The 22,662-nt window shown below is 37.0% G+C and overlaps 1 protein-coding gene across 1 annotated transcript in view; it reads left to right on the forward strand.

Moving 5' to 3' along the window:
- The window catches only part of LOC142336540 (uncharacterized), a 60,095-nt gene that overhangs the window by 28,592 nt on the left and 8,841 nt on the right, over positions 1-22,662 (forward strand). Inside the window, exons 6-13 of the mRNA XM_075385448.1 lie at positions 68-266; positions 1,347-1,555; positions 2,108-2,295; positions 6,194-6,449; positions 7,923-8,195; positions 11,512-11,661; positions 14,987-15,089; positions 19,251-19,477. Coding sequence (XP_075241563.1) covers positions 68-266; positions 1,347-1,555; positions 2,108-2,295; positions 6,194-6,449; positions 7,923-8,195; positions 11,512-11,661; positions 14,987-15,089; positions 19,251-19,477 — 1,605 coding nt within the window. The remainder of the gene's footprint in view (positions 1-67; positions 267-1,346; positions 1,556-2,107; positions 2,296-6,193; positions 6,450-7,922; positions 8,196-11,511; positions 11,662-14,986; positions 15,090-19,250; positions 19,478-22,662) is intronic.

Consider the following 22,662-nt stretch of genomic DNA (forward strand, 5'->3'; position numbering starts at 1 on the left):
ACGTGATCGGATGGCAAAGGTTAAAATCATAGATCTAGCGTTGTGTGTTAACTCTCGTTACTTTTAGGTGCGGGTGGTACTTCTGGTGGAGTCCGAAAGTGGCACCAGTTCAATGACCTCCCATCCCACCCTGTCAAGACAGGGGAGTTCAAGTCATACGTGAAGCAGGTTGATGACAAGAAACTAAAGGCTGAGTTCAAAGAGTGCTGTGAAGTGGGAGTGAATTCATCCGTCAGTTTTGCCAGGAAATACCCCAAGGAGAACAGGTCAGCAAATATAGAGGAGCGAAATGATACTGGAAACCAATTTTTCGAGTAGTCAAAGGGAGTTTAGACTTCAAGCAGTCGTTTTAAATTTTCAGCAACATTTAATGACAGTTAATCTAAAACAGTTATTTCAAAAATTGATGATTAAGCGTTTTTCTTTTTCCAATTTCGAACCTACTTTTTTCGCCTAGTTTTTAGAGCAATTATGGCTTCAAGAACTTTTAGAACTCATTGGTTTCCAATTGCTTTTAAAAAAGTATATAGCAATTATTTTATTTCTGCTGCTTTGCTATGAAAATTTTGGTTGGGAAATTTTTTTCCGACAGTTTTGATTTTCTGTCTAGATAAGAATTGTTCTCTGTATTCTTTTGTTGAAGCTTCCGGTAGCTTGATGACTAAAGTATATTTTTGCTGTTTTTACTCTGCACAGACTTCGCCCGGACCTAATGCCAAGTCACTTTCAGTACTGGGCAAGTCTTATTACAAGTCTTATTTCATTACTGATTCAGAGCTATTATCATGTTACTTTTTACACTTGGCAGTTTATCCAAGTCCTAGCAAAGACTTCGCAAGTTTAAATAGCAAAAGCGCTAGCAAGTTTAAAGTATTTTGGATTTTCAAATACGCTTTTAGCTTTTTGTTTGTCTCAATTCGTTTTGATTTTTTTGATAAAGTCACCCCCCCCCCCCCCCCATCAAAATGCGCAAGCAAATGTAGTTGTTAATTGTGGATAAATGTGTTTTACAAAAAATTATCGGACCTTTACTCAGATACGAATAATGCAAAGCTGCTCTAGATTTTTGATGCAAGTCCAGCCTGTCATTTAGCGTTCAGAACGCTGTGTTAAACTGTCGGCAAACCTTTCCAAGTTTTTGCAATTTTGTTAGGCTGATTCCAGTAGATCTCTGACAAGAAGTCGTAATAATGTAATGAAAGAACCCCAGTTAAATGGGAATACTTTATTTGGCCTGATATGCATCTTTGGCCTTTTAGTTTGCAATCTAAAGTGGGAAAAATAAACAGATCAACAAAAATCGTGAAATCAAATATGGAATTATTGAATTCATTTATATGCTGCAGGTATCTGCACTTGATTCCCTACAACCACTCCCGAGTACCCCTCTACCCCCAGTCGGCAGGACCCATGCCCAAAGACGTCGCTCCCCCGCAGTACATCAATGCCAGTTACTGTCCGGGAGAGAACAGCATCCGGGAGTTCATTGCAACCCAGGGTCCCAAGAAGGAGACAACTCTCGCATTCTGGGCTGCGATAACTTCGCTAAACTTACATTTATGAGCAGGAGTCATTCTATAACAACGTCAAATAAGATCATATGATTGTATAACAATTAGGAGCTTGTTTAAAAACTTCACTTTTATGACTGATAGATTACCTAGATGAGTTATGTAATACCTAGGTACCTTAGTATAATTTCCGGCGTTTTGTATAAATATCGTGAGTGGATTTTGCACTCTAACAATTCCTTCCAGTTCTGCAGCTAAGTCTCGGTGCACTTCAGTAGTGAATCAGACTGTTTTTCAGAAGGGTACCAGTATTGATTCTGTTCATGCTATATATAACTCTGAAATTTTCTGATTGACAGACTGATTCTCACACAACGTTGCAAAGTTTGGTCAAAGACCAGATGACTCTAATCAGAAGTCATTTCAAGCGCACCCACCCTGATTCAGAGGTGCTTTTCGCGCGCACTTTGAGTGCAGCAAAAATTTCGACCGCTGTTGAGTCTTCTCAGAGGTTAATTGGGTCTGGGATCCCAGGCTGGGATATAACAAAATGTTGTGCTTGTAAGTAAACTGATAAATAGTAAAATCAAAATTAGGCATGAGAATGGGTATCAAAATGTCAAGGTATCGCAGGGCCATGGTAATCCAAACAGAGTCGACAATGATAGTGTGTCTGACCAACCTACAAGAGAAGGATACCTCTGGCAAGATGAGACCCAAGTGTGTCCAGTACTGGCCACAGGAGGGCACCACTCTTCAACTCACAAACGACTTCATTGTCAAGGTTCGCCCCATTTCCACCAAACAACTTCAACTCTCACGTATATTTTTGGAACATGGTAAGTGGGATGTTTTCCGTTTGTGCCGAGTCTCGACACGTGCATCCATTCCCACCCCAAATCAACCGCTATCTGTAATCTATCAATTGTATAATTGATTTAGTCATCTTAAAAATAAATCAATTATAATCAGTGGAGTTATAATTAGTCATTTATAATTAGTCTAGAAAACCAGTAGTCAAAGCAAAGTCGCACTCTATAGTTTGTCATAGTGGGTCTTAGAAAGGGTGACACTTGGGCAATTAGTTTCGGAGAATGGATGATGAAAAATGAATGTGAGCTTTGCGGGCAACGAAGAACATTTACACAACAATTTTGATTGCAGCAATCGTAAATGTTAAAGAAAATGAAAATCGGTGGTAAATCTTTTTCAAACATTTTGCACGAAACTGCGCAAATGAGTTGCCTCTGATGTTTGAGCGTTTTTTTCTGTTTTTTTCGAGATATCTAGTGTTTTGCTCGATTTTGTTTTATTCTGTACTTATCAAAAGCAAGGTTCGGTTTGTTTTATCAGCACGCCATTAAGATGATTTCAAATGGAAGATTTTTTCCGTATAGAAACAAAAAGAAACAATGCAGACAAGAACTATCATGCATCATTGTCGTACGCGTAGAGCGTAGTTTTAATATTGACTTGATTTGCGGTGTGAATGACTCTGAGTCGAATTGCAATTACAGTACAAATTCGCGGTGCAAATTTTAAAACAGTTTCGATTTATGCTTAGCATTTTATTCAACCATTAGATTTAGACGAGATGAAAGAGATTAAATTGACAACCAAATTTCAATAGATTAAAGACAAGATTGAGTCAACTATCGGAATTGGATTGCAGCCAACCTCAACAAATTTTGAACAAACAAAATGTTTACCAGGGGGTACAGGCAAATGAACGAACTAAAATGTGGAAGAGCTTCTCATGTGAAATTAAACAACGCAAAAAAACTAGCAAAATGGAATGAAAATAAAATGGTGACATAAAAATATTAGGAACACAAGGCACAAGGATTATAAGTGGTACAAATGGTACCGTGTATGACATGTTAATACTGATGATTAACTTATTTGTAAGAGAAATGACTTTACCGAAAAAAAGCATGTTGTGATTTTCCTTTCCCAGCAATTGAATTGTAAGAACTAAGCAGATACCAAAAACTGAAATGTGATTAAAGTCAAGGCTAGAGGTAACCAAACAAGCGTGGCCATGAAAACTTGAAACGTTGAAGATAAACTTACCTTCCCCAGTCAGATTATGCGTTATCCTTGAGCGGAAGGCTTGTTTACTATGTCAAACCAGCTCTTCTTCTAAACCTTGGTTAAGCGAAGCCAACACCGGATGTCTTTGTCACAATCGTCAGCGAAGCTGGGTGCCTTTTCAACTCCCGTCCACTCACCCACATGAGTAGCAACAACAAGGCCAACCGTCCACTGACTCAAATCAATTCCTCTACCGAAGTGGTCATCTCACTAAGCAGCTTTACAAGTGAAAGATTGGCGTGAATTCGCGAGGACTTCAATCAAAGAGGAATTTTGCCACTGGAATGACTCATACGGGCTTTCACTGGTCCCAATAACATTGCTACGTCAGTGATGCTAATTAACTATACCCCTGGTTAAACTAATGCATTTTTACCCCCAATCAAGTGACAATGCAGCAGATAGGGTTCAAATTTGTGTGCTACGAGGATTTTAATGCTGATGATTAACTTTTTTGTAACTTAGTTTATTTTAGAGCCAAAGCAAGTTGTGAACGAACTAAAAACAGCGTTTCCATTGTTGTCCCCAGTACAATAGACTCCACAGTTAAAAAGCACGTGCAATTACGTAGTAAATTATTATGTAAAAATATGGCACTTGCATCTGGGGATGCAAATAATATGCACCCACTACGCTGTGGGCACAAACGAAAAAAATCCGTTATTTTTATCATTAAACATCATTGATGACAGATAAAAACTTTAGCAAGCCTGAAGTGAGTTTAAGTTTTTTGTTTGGGAATTTATTTGTTTAAGTAGCTGTTTTAATGTTTTCATTGCTTCAAAACTTCGTAGTTTTGTTTGGCATGATTCGAGTTCAGCCAGTTTTGTTGTTTTTATTGGTATTATAACCAAGTTTCAGTAATGAAAGCACTGTTTTTCATTCCAAAAAGCCATCAAACATTTTTTATAATGTTGGAGCGCAGGTCAGTGTTTCATGCTTTTCATTAGCTAAAATTTAAATTGTAAAAAATAAGGTTCTCTTTATAGTTCCTTTTTTCATTTTTCCCTCCGATTTTTTCCCTCGGGGGCACAAAAGGAACATATCCGTTATTTTTGTAATTAAACATCATTAACGACATGTAACAATTTTTACAAGCCTAAATTGAGCTTAAATTTTAGTTTTGGGAATTTATTGTTTCAATAGATCTCTTAATGTTTTTGTTGCTTTAAAATCTTGTAGTTTTGTTTGGCATGATTCGAATTCAGTCAGTTTTGTTGTTTTCATTGGTATCATAACTAAGTTTCTTTAATGAAAGCACTTTTTTTCACTTTGATGAGCCATCAAAAAATTTCTTATATTCTTAGAGGTCACGTCAGTGATTCATGTTTTTCATGACTTTGAAATTTTTTATTGAAAAACAGGTTCTCTTTTCAGTTCCTTTCTTTTCTTTTTCCTCTCTGTTTTTTTTGCTGAGGGGGGGGGGGACAAAGACACGCAGATATAAAAGACACGTTTGTTAAAGACACGCAGATATAAAAGCTGGAATTGCAAATGAAATCAATGCTAATCTGAACTAAACAGGCCTAACCATGCGAATTTAAAAAGATTGAAGATGATTTTAAAAGAATTTGAAAAATTGAAGATGACTTTACCTTCCGCAGCTGGTTTAGGCGTTATTACCACAATCATTTCTGAAATAAAAAATGCCCCAGATTCTAATTGCTCACAAAAAACGTTTCTCCCACTTATAAGGTTCCGTTTGTGATTTTTTTTGACGTTTCTGCTTTTCAATTGACTTTTTCACTTTTGAACTATTGAGTTTGCGCCATCTGCATGGTGCGATTCAGAATTTGACCAGCTGGATACAATTGGCGAATCTATATTGTCCCCCAGCCCAGTGAGCATAAATCTTTAATGACCCACAGGCGCACGTGCTATTTTTAATTGCTCTTGAACGAAGTTCATAGCAATTATTGTAAACGTGTTTGTGTGTCTTTTTTTTATGCAAAATTTTTGTTTGACAATTTTGTCTTTTCGAGTGACTTTTCCGCCCTTGACTTTTTGCGTTTCGCGTGATCTAAAATTCTCTCTCAATCACAATTTCAAGCAGCTGAACTCAATTGGCGGCATTTTAATACTAAACGTCAAATGAAAAGTGCGCCTAAACTGGTGTTACTTTTTACTTTAAGTCTTAATAGTGGTATATGTTAAATTCTAATGTGGTTATTTGAAGCCCACTATTGAACTTCTTAGTCCCATTTAGGCCCCCCCTGACTGAAGCAGGCTGCAATTAATTAGAGCTCCCACTAGTCGTTCGAGAGCAATTCTTCCGACGTTTAATCGTTTTTGTTATTACATATACGTGCTATATAACAACATATAATTTGTAACTGGGGTCATAAAAACCACTGAGGGGGGGGGAGGGAGGGGAGGGGCGAAACAGAATAGATCTCAATTAGCGGCAGTTTACAACTAAAAGAAATAAGCAGATAAACTAAAAGTGCTTCGACTTTAAGCCCCTCTCGTGAATTTATCCTCCGTATCCTCCCCTGGCTGAAGCAGTCTAATATTACAACTCCGCTGAATTTTTTTAAGTTTGGTTTTATCAATTTGACTATAGAGCTCTACGAGAAGTATGATTTCAGAACGAAGGGGAGGAAACAAAACCCAACTACTCTGTGAGACACATAAACGTCATGCAGAGAGACAAAGAGGTACACGTTAAGATGTACCACTACACCTCTTGGCCAGGGCAAGGGGTACCTAAGAAGTACGATGACTTCGTGGTCTTTGTTGAGGACTCCCATGAGCACGGGAAAAAGAGTGAAACACCTGTTATTGTGCACTGCTCTGCTGGGGTTGGACGAACTGGCTGCTACATTAATCTCTACCGCATCAAAGGTCACTTTTGCAACTATATATATGCGTTTTTGAAATAATGACCTTGAAAAAATGACCATAAGTGCAATATTCATGGTTGTATTTAAATTTAACTTTACAAGATAACCGAAGTTTAAAATTTTAAGGTGAAGTTGCTTTTCCTAACCAAAAACTACGACAAGTATGCAAAAATAACCTTGAAAGTTAACTTGCCGTTTTTTGCAAAAACTTTTCGAGATAATAGTCTCAATTGTTGTAAAGTTTTCGTACGAATCAAGCACCATGTAGTATAAGTCAGATAAAAGGGGCACACAGATGTGCGAAATGCCCCCCCCCCCCCCCCCAAGAGAAGGATTACCAATTCGCATCACGACTATTAGGTAAGAGAGCTGGCTATCCTTGAAAATAGAATAATTTTTATTCAGTTCACAGTGCAACTAGAGTAGGCTGTAAAAACCCTACATAACATCACGAACATCATAAACTATATAGCTATACTTCATACGTCATTTGCGAAATTTTTTGTATATGCTTTAATGTATTTGAGTTAAGAGCAAGGCTTTCGGAGCTAATTTGATAATCTTTTGTGTTTCTCTCATAAAAGTGCTTCCCACATAATAGTTTATCTCGAAACATCTGATTTTTCCACAATCAAATAAGATCTATCTGTTCGGTTTTATGAAAAAAGATTGTCCCTTGATAAACTCTACCAGGTAATTATTATCCACAAGAACTTAACCGTTAATTTTTAAGTAAAGAACGTCATAATTATAGAAACTTACTAACTCATGTTTAACTGCATGATCATAAAATCATTTCAAAGAAGGAGAATGAAAAAGCATTCACAGCTATATCTTTGTAAACAGAAGTAATGAAAAATCTGCAGAAATTATGAATTGATCGGAAAATCAGAATTAGCAGAATTGGTTTTTCTAAATGTACAAAATTATAGTCATTTTTAGGGAGAAACGTGTCAAACAATATTGTTTTAAAAGAAGCAGAATATTAGACAGATGTGAGTAGTAGATTTTAGAGAAACAAAATTGAAATAGGATCGTAATAAGCTGCTTATATTGGTAATAGATGTGTCATTTGCGCCGTATCCTTCAGATATTTAAACATAAATTATGAAAAATAAACAAAAATGTAATTTTGAGAAAATTAGATTAAAACAAACCAAAATCATCAGAAAATAAATTTTTTATTTGCTCTCGAACGTGTGTTTCGTTTTAAGAATTGCATATAAATTGACTTCTATTCTTTTGAATTTAAGTTTCTTTTAAAATTAACCTTTGAGCAACGCTCTGATAAATACTAGGATAAGGAATATTCTGTTTAAATTTTTACCAAAATAGCTGAAGAACAACGTTATGCCCAATAATTTGAAATTTTCACAAATTTTGACCGAAAGTTGTTTGCGTGTCATCTAGTATATTTGAAGATGTGATGAAGGGGTTTCTTGTTAAGCATTTCTTTAATTTGATCTGATTAAAGACCAACTGAGCAAGCGAGCTGAGGAGTTAGACATCCAGCGTCTCACTTCCGAGGCCAGACACAGCCGGATGGAGATGGTACAGACATACCAGCAGTACAAGTGGCTGCACGGGGCAGTAGCTTATATGCTGAGGAAGTATGGCATCAAGAGCAGACGGGGCAAATCAGGGGGAGACGATGGGGGGTCTGCGGTGGATGATAAAGGAAGCAAGTTGAGTGAAGGTGGTGACGGCAAGGACAAAAAGAAGAAACGACGCAAGAAGTCGAGATTGGGTAAGTGTTCAACTATAAAACTATAAAGTGTTCAACTGCAAAGCAAAGGTTGGACGCTGCGATGCAAAGAGGCAATCATAAAAGGGAACATATGAGCACCTTCTGGAAAAAATCTCCCTAGGTCGAGGTGTCCACCGTAAAATTTGGTGCAGAGTGGAAAAAGTTTCTTATCGTTTGTTCATCAATTGATAGGGGTGGAAACAGCGCACCACTCTTAGTCCCAATCTTTAACGGTGCACAATTGCGTCAATTCATAAACACCATTTTTAGCTTTGAAAAACGATCAAATAGCTCGACCCAGTCCCCTGTAAATCAAGGCAGTACCTCCCTCTGTAAAAAACCGTTCGGTAAAAATAGTTGGAAAGACTCTACTGTCCATGGGATGGTTTTGAATGACCTTTGCAATAAAAAAAGGTATCAATGTAATGATTTTCAAAAATTTATTTTCCTTATAAAACATAGATATAATTCTATATGAGTTTGAAATGAGCAATATCTGATGAATGTGATGTGAATTTTTGGATGCAACTTAAATGTAAAATATAAGTGAAATCTGAGAGCTACTTATGTAAAAATTGTAAAGGAAACATAAAAAGGTTGAAAAAAGATATAAGCAGCGTCTCCGTTGCTTGAAATTTTAATTTGTTTCTTGAATTATTTTTTCTAGTCTATAGTCTAAGTCTATGAGCTCATGTATCAATTGTTTCTTTCACCGTTTATCTGCACTATAAACATCCACAACAATCGACTACTTTTAACAAGTAAATGGAATGGTGTGACAAAAGAGTTGGAACACTAAGTATTGCCATTCGGAGTCTGGTGGCAGATCAGATCAGCGCTCGCTGAATCAGTTCAAAACACTGTTGTGTTGAGATGGCCATTATTTTCCCTTCAAGACCAATATTAAAGTTATATCTTTTGTTCTAATAGTTAGCAGCAAGCTAGCTTAGGTATAAAGAGATTCCGTGCAGCCCAATCAATTTCAATTCATTTGCTGCAAGCATATAAAAAGGCAAGCATAGGTTACATTAAAAAAGTTTACACTTTGAATAATTTTAGTCTTGGCAAATTCAGTGACCTCACTAAAAAGCAATTAATCTAAACTGCATTTACAGAAACTGAAATTGCTCTTGGGAAGCAATCTTTTAAAGCAATACTTTGTTTTTCTTAAAAAACTTTGGTGGTTCGGCGTTGAGCAGCTCAGAAACCCATAATTTTGGGGTAAAACTGCACTGATTGTCAATTCTTTAACCACTGATCGCTAACTCTATTACTCTAACTTCTAATCGAAATTTGAAAAAAAAAATGATTAGGCTACTGTTGATTATCAGGTTTAGAAGGGCCATTTACAACATGGCTTCACTAAGGTGTTATATATTAGGCCACTTTTGTCAAGAGAATTTATTGTCTAAATTAATCAATAAATTTTCATTAGACGTCGTCAGCCTCTCAAAAGCTCTTATTTAGGTGCCTTTTACGATTGGAAAAAATTGATTTGTATGGGGTTGTCTTTTTTAAAGATTTATTCATACGTTTTTGAGATTGATGAAATCAAAATAGAGTGCTGATTATGGTCACATTGATACTGGAAATTGGAGCAAATATTTGAGTGGTTTTCAGTCGTAAAATTTTTTTACTCAGATTTCAAGTTGAAGTGAGAAAATGGTTTTTGAAAAACAAAATTAAAGATCTTTTCAATGTGTGCCCCGAGTACTTTATGCACCCTCTCTCCAATTACAAAGCACGCGCCGATACATACTGGTTGCAAATAATATGCACTCACTAAGATGGCGGGGCGCAAAATTGGTTTCAAAGCTGGCGAGGCGCAAAAGATCCAAAATTGGTTTCAAAATGATGGTTTTTTTTGTTCATGATGGATGTGAGAATTCGGATTTGATTTTTACTCTTTCCTACAATTTTTTGTCGTTAAGATTTGTTGCATCCAATCATTGTCATATCTAGGTCTAGTTTTTTATTTGTTTAGAGAATGTTTCTAGAATTGTACTTCAGGACGGCGCCCCCTATGTACTTATCCAACTTAACTTTCAGTCAAGTTTTTTAAATTGCTCTCAAACAAAACTTGTGGCAATTATATTAGTCCTGTGGCCTTTTTTGGATTTTTTTGCGTTAGTGCCCCCCCCCCCCCCAATTTACTGGGAGCATATTTTTTGCACCCCCACCGCCATGGATTGTGATCTGTTATTCGATTCCCCTAACCCCGCTAAACCCCCCCCCCCCAAATGCAAGCATCTCTAATCTACAGCTGGGTACTACAGAAGCCAACCGCTTGCCGGTGGTTTGAGACCATTTTTACTAACGTTAGTCGGTTATGTTTTTAAGTACATAAGCGATGAATTTCACGTTTGAATTCGCATCAGAATTCTTTCATCAATGTTACGTTCAAGATCACGACGTGAAACTAAACCAAATGGGATAAACCAATAAATCCAGGTCAAGCATTAAGGTAGTGTGCTAATAAAAATTTTAGTGCATTAAGTTATGAAAGTTTCCTTTTGTATACTTCTATCTGCTGTTAGCAATAGGCTTTTTCCCTCCAATTTAGAGTCTGAGTTCATCATATTTATAGAATGTAGACCAAGCTGAAACTGCGGACCAAGCTAGAACTTTTTTGACACTGTACTCTCGTCAAAGTTTCTCATTACTTTTCTCCAACTGTTCTAGTTATTTCAACCCAAAGTTGGTCAGTTGGATCAACAGCAGCTATTTTCCGGCAATCTGTCTGCTATTTTAATTATTTTTTTGGTAAATTTGCCAAGCATCAAGTAAAAACAAACAAAACGTTCCTTCAGAAGTTTCGAGATAATTTGAAAAAGGCACGGCTGCCTAACATCAGTCTTCCCAAGATAATACAAAACTCAATTGCAGTCAAAAAGTTTTCTTGTTAACTTTTGGGCACTTGCGTTTTTAAATCACTGAATTATGTCGCAAAGTTTTTTTGATCAAAATTTTGCCTATTTTCTACATAATTTTTCGGCAAGCATTTGGGTTTTCAAAAATTAATTGCAAGTGAACACCAGCGTAAGGGTTGAATTGTACACAAAATGTTTTCAATAAGATTAGAAAATTGTGAGACGTTACCTCGAAAGTTAGTTGATTGCTCTGCAAGATAGGCAGGTGTAAACATACGCTGTCGCTCAGAATAAAATTAATTGAGTTCAAAAAACAGATTTTGATGAACATATTTACCCAACATTTACTGAGGTCCTCGGACGCATAAGTGGATACGTTAAGACCCCCCCCCCCCCAACACACACACACACACACAAACACACACATTTCATGAGTTTTGTTGAAGGAGGAGACGCAGGTGCGAGTGAGGCAGGGGACGATAAGGATTTGAATGACAAGGGAGAGAAAGATGACAAGAGTGCCTCGATGAGTGCTGCGACAGGTGACGACATGAACACACAGGACAATAAAGACGCATCCGAGAATGCTGACAAAGGCACGTATCAGTTAGACTGGAGATCAAACTGGTTATATGTATGTGTACCTCTGATAAAATCAATGAGAACATCTGGTATTCGCTGAGAACCGCGCTGCAGTTCGAGATGCGAGCCAGAATTTTGAAGTAACTTCAGCCAGGATGAAGTTCTGGACCCAAGACAGGTACGGACCAGACGGTCCTGGGTCGCGTACAGGGGTCCGGTGCGACCGAGCTCATAGTCTGGACAAATTTTTGGTCGCGCTAGTCCGTCTGGCCAATACCTGAATCGCACCTGTTCGGTCTGGATTATACCAATTGTCCGTCTGTCCGGTCTGACCCAAACCAAACATTCGGTCCTGTCCATACCTATTTTCTAGTCCAAAACAAAAAAAAACATAATTCAGTCTGTTAACCTCTTTTCAAAGCCAACGTTTAGAAAGTTAGCTCTAATCAGCGTCACACAAACTATTAGGACTGATCAAATCCTAGAATTTCAGCTTAATACTGCAGCCACTACTCCGCAAAAATATGTGAGCCCTGAAGTTACCATTTTTCTAGGCAGCAGCCGATCTTTAGCTACTATCATCTTAAAAGTAGACGATTAACCACACACTGAATTATGATTACTGAACACTCTGTGGTTCTCGGATTGGATTTTTTTAATTGCTCTTGAACGCAGTTCATAGCAATTATTGTAAACGTGTGTGTCTTTTTTATGCAAAATTTTCGCTTGACAATTTCGACTTTTCGAGTGACTTTTACGCCCTTGACTTTTTGCGTTTCGCGTGGTCTAAAGTTTTCTCTCTATCACAATTTCAAGCAGCTGAACTCAATTGGCGGCAATTTAATACTAAAAGTCAAATGAAAAGTGCGCCGAAACTGGTGTCATTTTTAAATTTAAATCTTAATAGTGGTATATGTTAACCTCCAATGTGGTTATTTGAAGTTCACTATTGAACTTTTTAGTCCCATTTAGGCTCCCCTCCCCCCCCCCCCGACTGAAGCAGACTGCAATTGATTAGAACTCCCACTAGTCGTTCGAGGGCAATTATTCGGACGTCTAGACGGTTATGTTTTTGGTTGAAGAACAGTCAAAATTCATACGTGTCTCGTTTGCTAAACTGTGTCTGTCCTAATAATTTTTTGGTAAGTTTACTGCAAAGCGTTTAATCGGTTAAATGTCAGGTAAAGAGGATGTTTAAGTCAAAGTCGTACGTTAAAAAAAATTTAGGTCAAGCTGCTGAATGAACACCAAAATCACAGAGGAACAGTGATTTTGCCTTTGTGCATGCCTTTTTGTAAGAGAGAGTGAGAAAAGTATGCGTGAAAAGACTTTTGCTTGTATGAGAGATTTTTCCTTTGCTATATAGAGCGAAATTTAAAATTCAGCTTTCTTTCGTCAGTTGTTCAGCAGTTTTTTTTATTTTTGTCAGGGCTTAAGCTTTGATGTGGCAATTTGATCACGCACCAGATGCACAGAGCAAGTTTCTTACTGACATTTTAACCTTTGCAGCTGAAGTTGTCATTTGTTGCCTTTTTTTCCACGAGTAAGTGTGATCAAATAATAATCACCTACATCATTCAAGAAATTGACTTCTGCCCTTATTAAATGAGTCTAGCATAAACTACAAGTGGTATTGTTGAGAGGTCTTCTGAACTATATTATTAATTGCTCTTGACACTGATTTAGAGCAATTTAATTACTTCTGTTGGTCTCCTTACAATTCGACTTGAAGTTGTGATTTCATAATTCTTTTTTGTTGAAGCTTAAGTGTACATGACTTGAACGTAAATTTTGTTTTTTTTTAACATTAATTTCTGTTTCTGAACTTTAATGATAAGAATTGATATTTAGAGTTCTCAGTATGTTTCTAGTGTTAATTCGTTAGCCAGTTTTGCTAATATTTAAGAGAAAAATTCGTTTTGAGAATTTTTGATCCAAAAATAGCCCAAACTCTTTAATTTTTTTACTCTCAACGCCAAGAAGTTTGTATTCTTTCTCAAAGATACGCTGCAATTATTGGTTTTGACAAACAATCAATCTTTGGTTTTGTTTTACTTGTCCTTGATATTCCTGATATAGGCAATCCTTTTAGAATTTATATTTCTCTTAGACTTTAAAATTTTTTCCGGTATTATGTTTTTCATGCTATTTTCTGCACTGCAAACTTTTCTTCTCGCTATTTTTGTTGTTATCATCATTGGGCTTTTCTCTTCTGAAAAGCGTAACAACAGGTACAGCCAGGAGCGCCTTGTATTATTCAACATTAATTTTAAAGCTTTTTGATCTCTAAATGTAGAAATCACCAAAGCAGCTGAGAGGACATAAAATCATGGTGGAAGAGGCAGCTCTTTGTCATTCTCATAATTAATAATAAGGCTCCCAATCCGCTATCCCGCCACCTCAATTGACCCTCCCCTGAATACAGCCCGTTTCTTACTTTTTGCCCTCTCTTACTAATGCTTAAGCTGGCATACCTAAGACCCAGCTGGCTACTAGCTAAGCTAACTGTTCGCCAATTATTTAAGGGCACTTTGACCGACTTTCGTCGGGTATGATTATAAAGCTCTTTTATTTAAAGACCTTTGAGTTTGCTATTTCATGTGCAGTTAACGATTTTTTTTGAGCTGCGACTCTTTTCGGTTTTCGGGTTCAACTTTTTATAACTAAAAGTCACAGTGGTTTATTTCAAGGCCATATGTTGGCTATGTTTGAAAATCTGGCACTGAAGAGATCTGGCCATTCAAAATTGAATGTGAATGCTTAATGGCTCTTAAACGATGTTTGAAGAACTAAATGTAAACGTCTTGCTCTTTTTACGCACATTTTTTGCTTGACCGTTTTGACCTTTTGAGTGTTTTGCGTCCTTGAGTTTTTCATTTTCCTCAATCTAAATTTCTCTTTCATTCAAAAGTGCCAGCAGCTGAACTTAAGTGGCGACAATCGTGAAAAATGTGCCAAAGTTGATGTAATTTTCTTCACTCTATTTTTTTAGTGGTTATAATGATATATAATGACCTCTAATTACGTCATTTCGTCATTTGAAGGCATTTAAAGAAGAGACCATTTTTGGTGTGACAAGCGCTTCTTCCGCCCCCCCCCCCCCTCAACACTTTCCGTCCACCCTCCTGGAGTTTTGAACCCCCCTTTCGTCCAGTCCTCCCAACCTTCCCTCCCCCTCCCCTCGCTTGACCGCACCCCTCAACGCTTGACACTCACTAAGCTCACCCCCCCCCCCACATTGCTAGTACCCCTAAGCCGCAGCTGCCTACTACAGGAAATTCGCCCGACGTTAGTCGGTTATGGTTGCAGTGGAACTTTTTTGAGATATATGTCATTTAGATGAAATTGATGAGAAGAGCAAAGCGGACGAGGACGAAGAAGCTCCACCTCCGTCTAAGAAAAAGAGCCGAAAAAGATTTGGGCGTAAGGATGCGGACAATAAAGGAAAAGATTAATCTCCATTAGCATACATAGCTGAAAAGTTAAATTTAATAACCTCTCATTGCGATAACAGCAGTTGCATAAATTATCACTGAAAAAATTTGTGGACGCCAGATGAATAATGCAAAAATCTGGCACAGAAAATTCGAAACCCGGCTCTGAAATTAGACGGCTATTTTCCTCGACTCTTTTCCGCCACTGTTGTGATATTGTGGTGAAAACTGAGTGGCGGCTCGAAGTTATTAAACAACTTTTCTTCGCCTCAGAGTTTGATCACTTTTCGATGGCGACAGCAAGCGTGTGGTATTATCCATTCTGTTTTGAGCCGAATTTTCATTTTTTTTTATAATCATTGGACTATGTTTGTATTGAAACAGTGAAAAAAATTTGCGAAATTTGATGCAACTGGCCAAAAACCAAGAAGTTTTTTTTTCATATTAAGAAACTTAAGATACCTTAGAAGAGTCTTGAAAGGTCAAATTTCGTAAACGTTTATAGTGTGATATTTATTATTATATACAATATTTCTTGAAGCATTTGAGAAATTTTTGCAAAGGTACACATATCAAGTTGTTGTACAATATCTTATACCACTTTGTGTACGCATTTTCTCTTCTCCCAATTGATAGACATTTCTTACATCTTTAAAAAGACATCAAAATTTTATGTATGGTCCCAATTCATATTATTCAATACTAATCATTATCAGTGTGAAGACAACTCTTAAGTTATTCACACAAAGTATCGAAAACTAAAACTGTTAAATTGCTCTAAAATGAAGTTGGTAGCGTTTATAACAGTTATGTTGTCTTTTACAAGCCCTTTTTTCGCTTAACTGATATTACTTCTGACCCTTTTAACTTTTGATTCTTAAAATTGGGATAAACTGATAGCACCCAGAAGGCATTAGGTTCTCTAAGAGCTTACTGGACTCTAAATATGCGATTCACCAAAACTGTTTTGGAAACAAATTCATGGTGCGAAGGGTAGTTTTTAGGGCGGTCCTTGGCAAATTGGCAATTTTGCCTCTTTACCCCACTACTTCACCCTGATCACCTGCATCATCCCCCCCCCCAATACCCGCACCTCACCGCGCTCACCCCAACACCCGCTTCCATTAAGCTAAAGCTAGCCTCTCGAAACCCTTAAAATGCACCTAGCTACTGCCAAAGCCAACTGCTCGTCAGTCGTTTCAGAGCGCAACGTTAGTCAGGTATGTTTAACGAAACATAATGAAACAACTCTAAGGAAAAGTGGAACAAATGAGCAACAAATATTAATAGTCAATTATTTTGACCAAAATGAAACTCAAACGAAGAACACAGAATTATTTTTAAGTCAATTGAAAGATAAATTAATAAATACCATATCAAAATATCACTTTTGTCTCAAAAATTTTTATTGAAATACTTTGTAACATATTTGGGATCTGTGGAATATAGAGGACAAGTGACAGTGAATTTGTCACTATAACGCCACCAAGGACTTTTAAATGACGTTTTTGTAAGAAAATTGATGCTACAGTGTTAATAGCCGCCGTCAGTCTCTGAACAGCTATCATTTAGGCGCTGTAATTTCTTAAAAATGTTTTCACTTTCGATCACATGTTTCGTGATTCTAATAGCCGAAGCAATAGCGGCTATCATTGAGGACACCGTGCTTTTAACATTTCGAAGAGTTTGAATTGTATTGGGGCGCTGTCTTTTTTTTAAGATCTGTTCACACATTTTCGTTATTTTGGAAATGGTTTTCCCAATTCACTCATAGTTCGTTCTAGGTCTAGTTGTTTGTTTAAAAAATGAAAATGCTTGGAATTGTACGTCACGACTTGTCCTGCTATGTTTTTTTAATTCGTTGTCTCCACTGATCATTCTTGCGACCTGAATTTTTGAAATTGATTTTTTAAAATTTCAGTAACTTCTACTGCTTTGCATGAAAATTTGTGTACGTGATGTCGTTTGTTCTGCTTTTAGGTCAAATGCGCGACTTACATCACTGAAAAAATTACTTCTGAACTTGATTAATGAACTTAAATTTTTATGAACAAATACTAGTTAGAGTCAATATTGTGCATCTAAGTAGCGCCCAACGTAAATGTCCTAATTCTTGAGTATTAGTGTCTTGAGTTTTTGATTTTGAATATTAATTTTGAAAACTTATGTAGGCTCTATGTGGGCTTTTTCCTTATATAGCGTATATGCCATCTTATATAGCGTAAATGACAGTCTGAACCTAACCAAAAAATCTAGTAGTCTTTTAAAGGATTGGCTGTCAACCTTTCTTTAGTTGTTTTAATTCATGGAAGGCCACAAGAGTTGCTATCGCGGCTATTTTCCGGAAAAAGTGCCGGCTATGTTCGTTTGTGTTGAAGAAACAACCTTTGCCCTGTGTATGCTGACAACTCAATGGCTTTTTAATAGCCGCCCTCATCTTCTCAGCCGGCTATTATAGCGCTCCTATTTTTTACAATTCAAAGAATTTGAATTGTATTGGGGCGCTGTCTTTTTTTTTAAGATCTGTTCACACATTTTCATGATTTTTGAAGTCAAATTGGAGTAGTGATTTTGGTCACGCCGAAACGGGAAATGGAGCGAAAAAGCTAGTGGTTTTGCGGCGTGAATTTTTTTTCGCTCTAATTTTAAACTAGAGTGCGAAAATGGTGTTTGGACAAAAATTCGGTTTCTCGGTAGTGATTTTTTGTTCACATGCGGCAATTTCACTCTGATTTTTACTGTTTTTTCGATTTTTTGGATCGGATTTTTTTCGAAATGGTTTTCGCAATCCATTCACAGCTCATTCAAGGCCTAGTTTTTTGTTTGCATGAAATTTTCATTTCTCGCTAGTGGTTTTTTGTTCACATGCGGCATTTTGACATTGATATTTTTTTTTTTTTTCTTATTTTTTTATCTGATTTTTTAAAAATGGTTTTCTCAATTCACTCATAGTCCATTCTAGGTCTAGTTTTTTTGTTTAGTCGATGAAAATTCTTTGAGTTGTTCGTCAGGACTTGTCGTGCTATGTTTTTTTACTTCGTCGAATAAAAAAATGTTTCGCTTTACCTCATTTTGCCGCTTTTTCAACATTTTGCGCGATATCTTTTTGACTTCTCTCGGCTAGTTTCTCTCTTCTCTCATTCTGCTAAAAGTGATTTTGAACAACAGTTGCTCAGCAAAGCAATTCAAAATGAACAGAGTCAGTATAAAAAATTGAAGTCAGAAGTAGAAATGGGATAAACCCATAAAGCCCTATTTTAGATGCCCGCTATTTGAACGTCGTTCCTATAAGTCTTAGTTACAATCTCTAATGCTTATTGGTATTGATAGTAGCCCCTGTAGCCTCTCTCTAAGAAACGGAAGTACGTTATGTTCAACTACGAAATGCCATCAAAATAAATCGGACTTAAAAAATGTTTTTATACAAAAATCTTTTTTTTTCACTATCTTCTATTCTTTCAATCCCAATCATGCTTATTGGAATCAACGGCGGCTATTTTCCGGCAATCTGCCGGGTATGTTGAAAATCATTCGAACAGTTTCAAGCAGTTTAGTGAATAAATTCAAGGGCAAAGTAGCAGAATCAAAAGAGACAGGATGAACCAATTAGAAAACAATTTGAAAAAAAGATAGCTATCGATTTGCTTCTTTTATATTTTTGTTTGTTTAAATCCCAAGGACATAATGGAGTTCAATGGCAGCTATTTTCGGGTACTCTGCGGCTAAATTAAGACTATGTCCAAAATTTGTGCCGGCGTCTTGTCATAATGATGAAAAACCTTCAGGCATAGAGAAAGCGCAATTTATTTTAAAGAACCTATAGAACTTTTAACTCAAGCTTAAAAGAGACCTAACGCAATTTTTCATTCAATTGCGCTAGCTTCTGTAAATGGTAAATTTTGTAACTTATTGTAACTTAATACATCCTTCTCTGAATGAACAACTTTTCTAGTAGAGTAATACTGACAACAAAATAATACATACTAACTACGGAGTAGAATTCGTTGAAAATATTATTCAGAAATGTAATGGTTGAACAACAAAATTAGAGAAAATATACAAATTGTAAAAAAAAATTGTTAAACTTAAGCGGAATTTTTAAACATGGCATGGGATCGCTTATCTTGTTGTAATTGTAACAGTATGCTAATCGGCGATTAACCGCGCACAGAGAAAGAGCCCAAAGAAGTGGAGGAGAAAGAGGCGTCAGTAGCTGACGAACCACCACCCTCCAAAGACGAAGGGGGAGAAGACTTGGGCAATAAGGATGAGAATGAACCCCCGGATGATCTCTCAGCCGATGGAGATGGAGGGGGAGCAGAGGGGTCTTCTATGCCTGAGAGTGAAGTGGAAGATCCTGCTGCGTTTGAAAGAGAAAAGGACGAGGACCAAGGGAGTATGTTGATATACACTCTCTGACAAATCGCTATTTTACAGGTCAAACTGTCAATTCAGAAGCAATTTTATGTCAACGGTTTACCCAGGCTTAAGCCTCGACTTATGAAATGACCGTGCTCGACCCAAAATCAAAAGACTTTAGCTCAACGCCAAAATTTGGCTTCTGGAGTTTTGCCGCACTCATATTAAAAATGCTGGACTTTTGCTCGACTCAAAATAATAAAACAAAAAATAATTGGATGGGGCTATTTTCAACTCGTGAGTCGAGCAAAAGTCTTTTCACGACTGCATTTCTGTCCCGACAATTTTACGTACAGCATTATTGCTCACTTTTGCTTATAACGTAGTCAGCATGCGTGCTCCTTGATCTTTTGCTACTCGGAAGAAACACCAAAAAAGTTTTCTTATTAATGGTTTTTTTTTTAAAAAAAAAAATAAAAATTGATAATTCCTAAATTTGGAAGGGAGAACAACTGAATGACGCCGCAATTTCATCATGGCTAATGGGAAGAAGACCATTGCAATTAAACTACCTAGTTTCATTCAATCGACTAATGTGAAGAATATAGTTCAGCTGTGATGTAGTCCACATACGAAACCTCAACTGTTGTCCATGATTTTTTGTCTAATTGTTGTCCATGATGATTAAACCGCTATGTCTAATTGTTGTCCATGATGATTAAATAGTCTAATTGTTGTCCATGATGATTAAACCGCTATTAATGTCACTTTCGGATCAGTACCTCAAAGTGTGATAGGAAAGCCACAAGCAAGTACTCCACTTTGTCTAGGAACGTCCTTTGGGAGTGAGTCTTTTATAAAAAGAGATTTCTTACTAAAAGTTGCTTTTTAAAATCCTGACTTTTAATTGGCTTTTTTTCTTAGACTCTACGCTTTAGGAGTTGTTTCAAACTCGTATCTTCGTCGTTCTGCTAAGCAATAGCACTCAGAGGGGCCCTGGCCAAAATGAGCCAACTGAGCGCTCTCCTATCAGAAGCAAGAGCAACCGCTGATGATACATCACAGGATGAACAAGATTTTATTCAAGTTCAAAACAAACGTAAGCGTTTTTGAAACCAAAACGAGAGGATTTCGATATCAGAGACGGTTAGACCAATAGTTATAACAATCAATCCGAGACCAACTCAAGTGCAATTTGCCCGAGCTATGAAGACAAAATTCCCACAATTGAAAATACAACGAATTAGAGTATTGCCAAACTCTTCCGACTTCTTTATCCAACCGGAAAACAAAGCCTCCAGAGATAGTCTTATGTCAAATACAAACCTGCAACAAGTATTCCCTAACGCTAATGTGAACACGAGAAATACACTGCCAAAAGCCAAGTCCAAACCAAGCTTTGTTATAGTCAATGTGCATCACAGCATCCAAGAAAATGAAATAAAAGAGGAACTCTTGAGCAATAACGGAATGAATGTAGTAAAAGTGTCAAGGATTATAAACCAAGCAAGTGGCAAACCTAAAATGCTTATCAGAGTAATAACCGATTCAACAAATCATGTTTTAGCAGCACAAAAGCACGGTGTAAAGATTGGTTGGCTATTCTACAGATGTGAACCAAGCAAAGAGCCGCCACATGTTAAACAATGCTTCAGGTGTCAGAAATATGGGCACTCCGCCATTGAGTGTAAAAACGAGCAGCGTTGCCTGCGATGCTCAGGCCAGCACACAGTAAAACAATGCGCCGAACCAAAGGGAAATGCCAAATGTGAAAATTGTGGTGGATCGCACGCACCTGTGTACAAAGGATGCTCCTCCTGTCAAAACGCAGTTGTTGAAGCGACAAAGAGAAAACAAGATATCAGGTACTCAGCAGTGGCAAAAAGACAAACCGAAATGCTACAAACAAACTCAACTGTCTCAGCAATAAAGATAAGTGTTCTGGTTGCTGAAGTACTCAGCAAAATCCGTTCAACCTTCAATACAATGTCTTACAGTGATATCATCATTGTTGTCAGTATTAGTGCAAGCAGAATATTTGGTGATAAAAAGGAAGGTCAAAAAGTTCATGGTAGCATCAAAAATGCTAGCAACAAGTTAACGAATGTTCAAACGCAACAAATTTCAACAAATAGCCATCAATTCAGCCAACATGGATAAAATTAAAATATTGCAATGGAACTGCCGAGGCTTATCCAACAAAATATTAGAGCTTCTCGTGTTTTTGAAGGAAAAAGACATTGATATTGTGTGCCTGAATGAAGTCAAGAGCTGGCAAAAAGAAAATCTGACCGATGATTATTTCGTAGTTACGGAAACGAGAGCAACTGAGTCACATGGCTCAATCATTTTAGCAAAGAAGGGAACGACAATAATAGAGGTTAAACCAGAAAAGTTTGATAGAAACGAGCTAGGAAAAAAATTCGAAATAATAAAAGCATGCTTTGAAGTACCTGTTATAGGTCATCTCTGGGTTATAGCACTTTACAACTCACCAGGTTGCAATTTGAATCTATCGGAAATTTTTGAAACTGAAATGACGAACGTTTTTATCCGTGGAGATTTCAACGCTCCACATCAAGAGCTGAATTGCACACATAACACTGAAAATGGTGAGAAAATAATCGAAACTTTTGAAACTGGAAAATTCAAGCTTTTAAATAACGGTTGCCACACATATCAATCATATCAAGGAGAATGTCGAAATATGCTTGGTCTACATTTCGCCGATCAATCAGTCTTCAAATTTTTTGACACATTTTATGTTTCCAATGACTTTGGTAGTGACCACAGCTCAACCATTACTACCCTGAATATAATGACTCAGAGCAAATTCGATTTGAAGGCAAAAATCAACTTCAAAAAATTCAACCAGATTGTCAGACAAGAATACGAAAACTCTGTGCTATACCCACCAGTCTATCCAAAAGCAGAAGAACTAAATCAACTAAATGAATTACTTGTACAGATCATTCAATTCTCGCTACAGAAGTCGTTTATCCAACAAAAAAGATTTCCCTTTAGACAAGAAACTACTAAACTAATCCGTGAAAAGAAGAAAAAAGGAAGAGAGCTGAAAAGAGTAAACGGAGAACAGTACAAATTCCTGAAAAAGGAAATAAATTTCCTCCAACGAGAAATAAAGAGGTCCATGAAACGATCGGAAAAAATTAAGCAATCAAAATTGATTGCAAGTGCTCAAAATACGGGAAGCAAAAGCTT

The sequence above is a fragment of the Convolutriloba macropyga genome, chromosome 3 (assembly GCF_964194025.1).
Source record: "Convolutriloba macropyga chromosome 3, txConMacr16.3, whole genome shotgun sequence".
Lineage (NCBI taxonomy): Eukaryota > Metazoa > Xenacoelomorpha > Acoela > Convolutidae > Convolutriloba > Convolutriloba macropyga.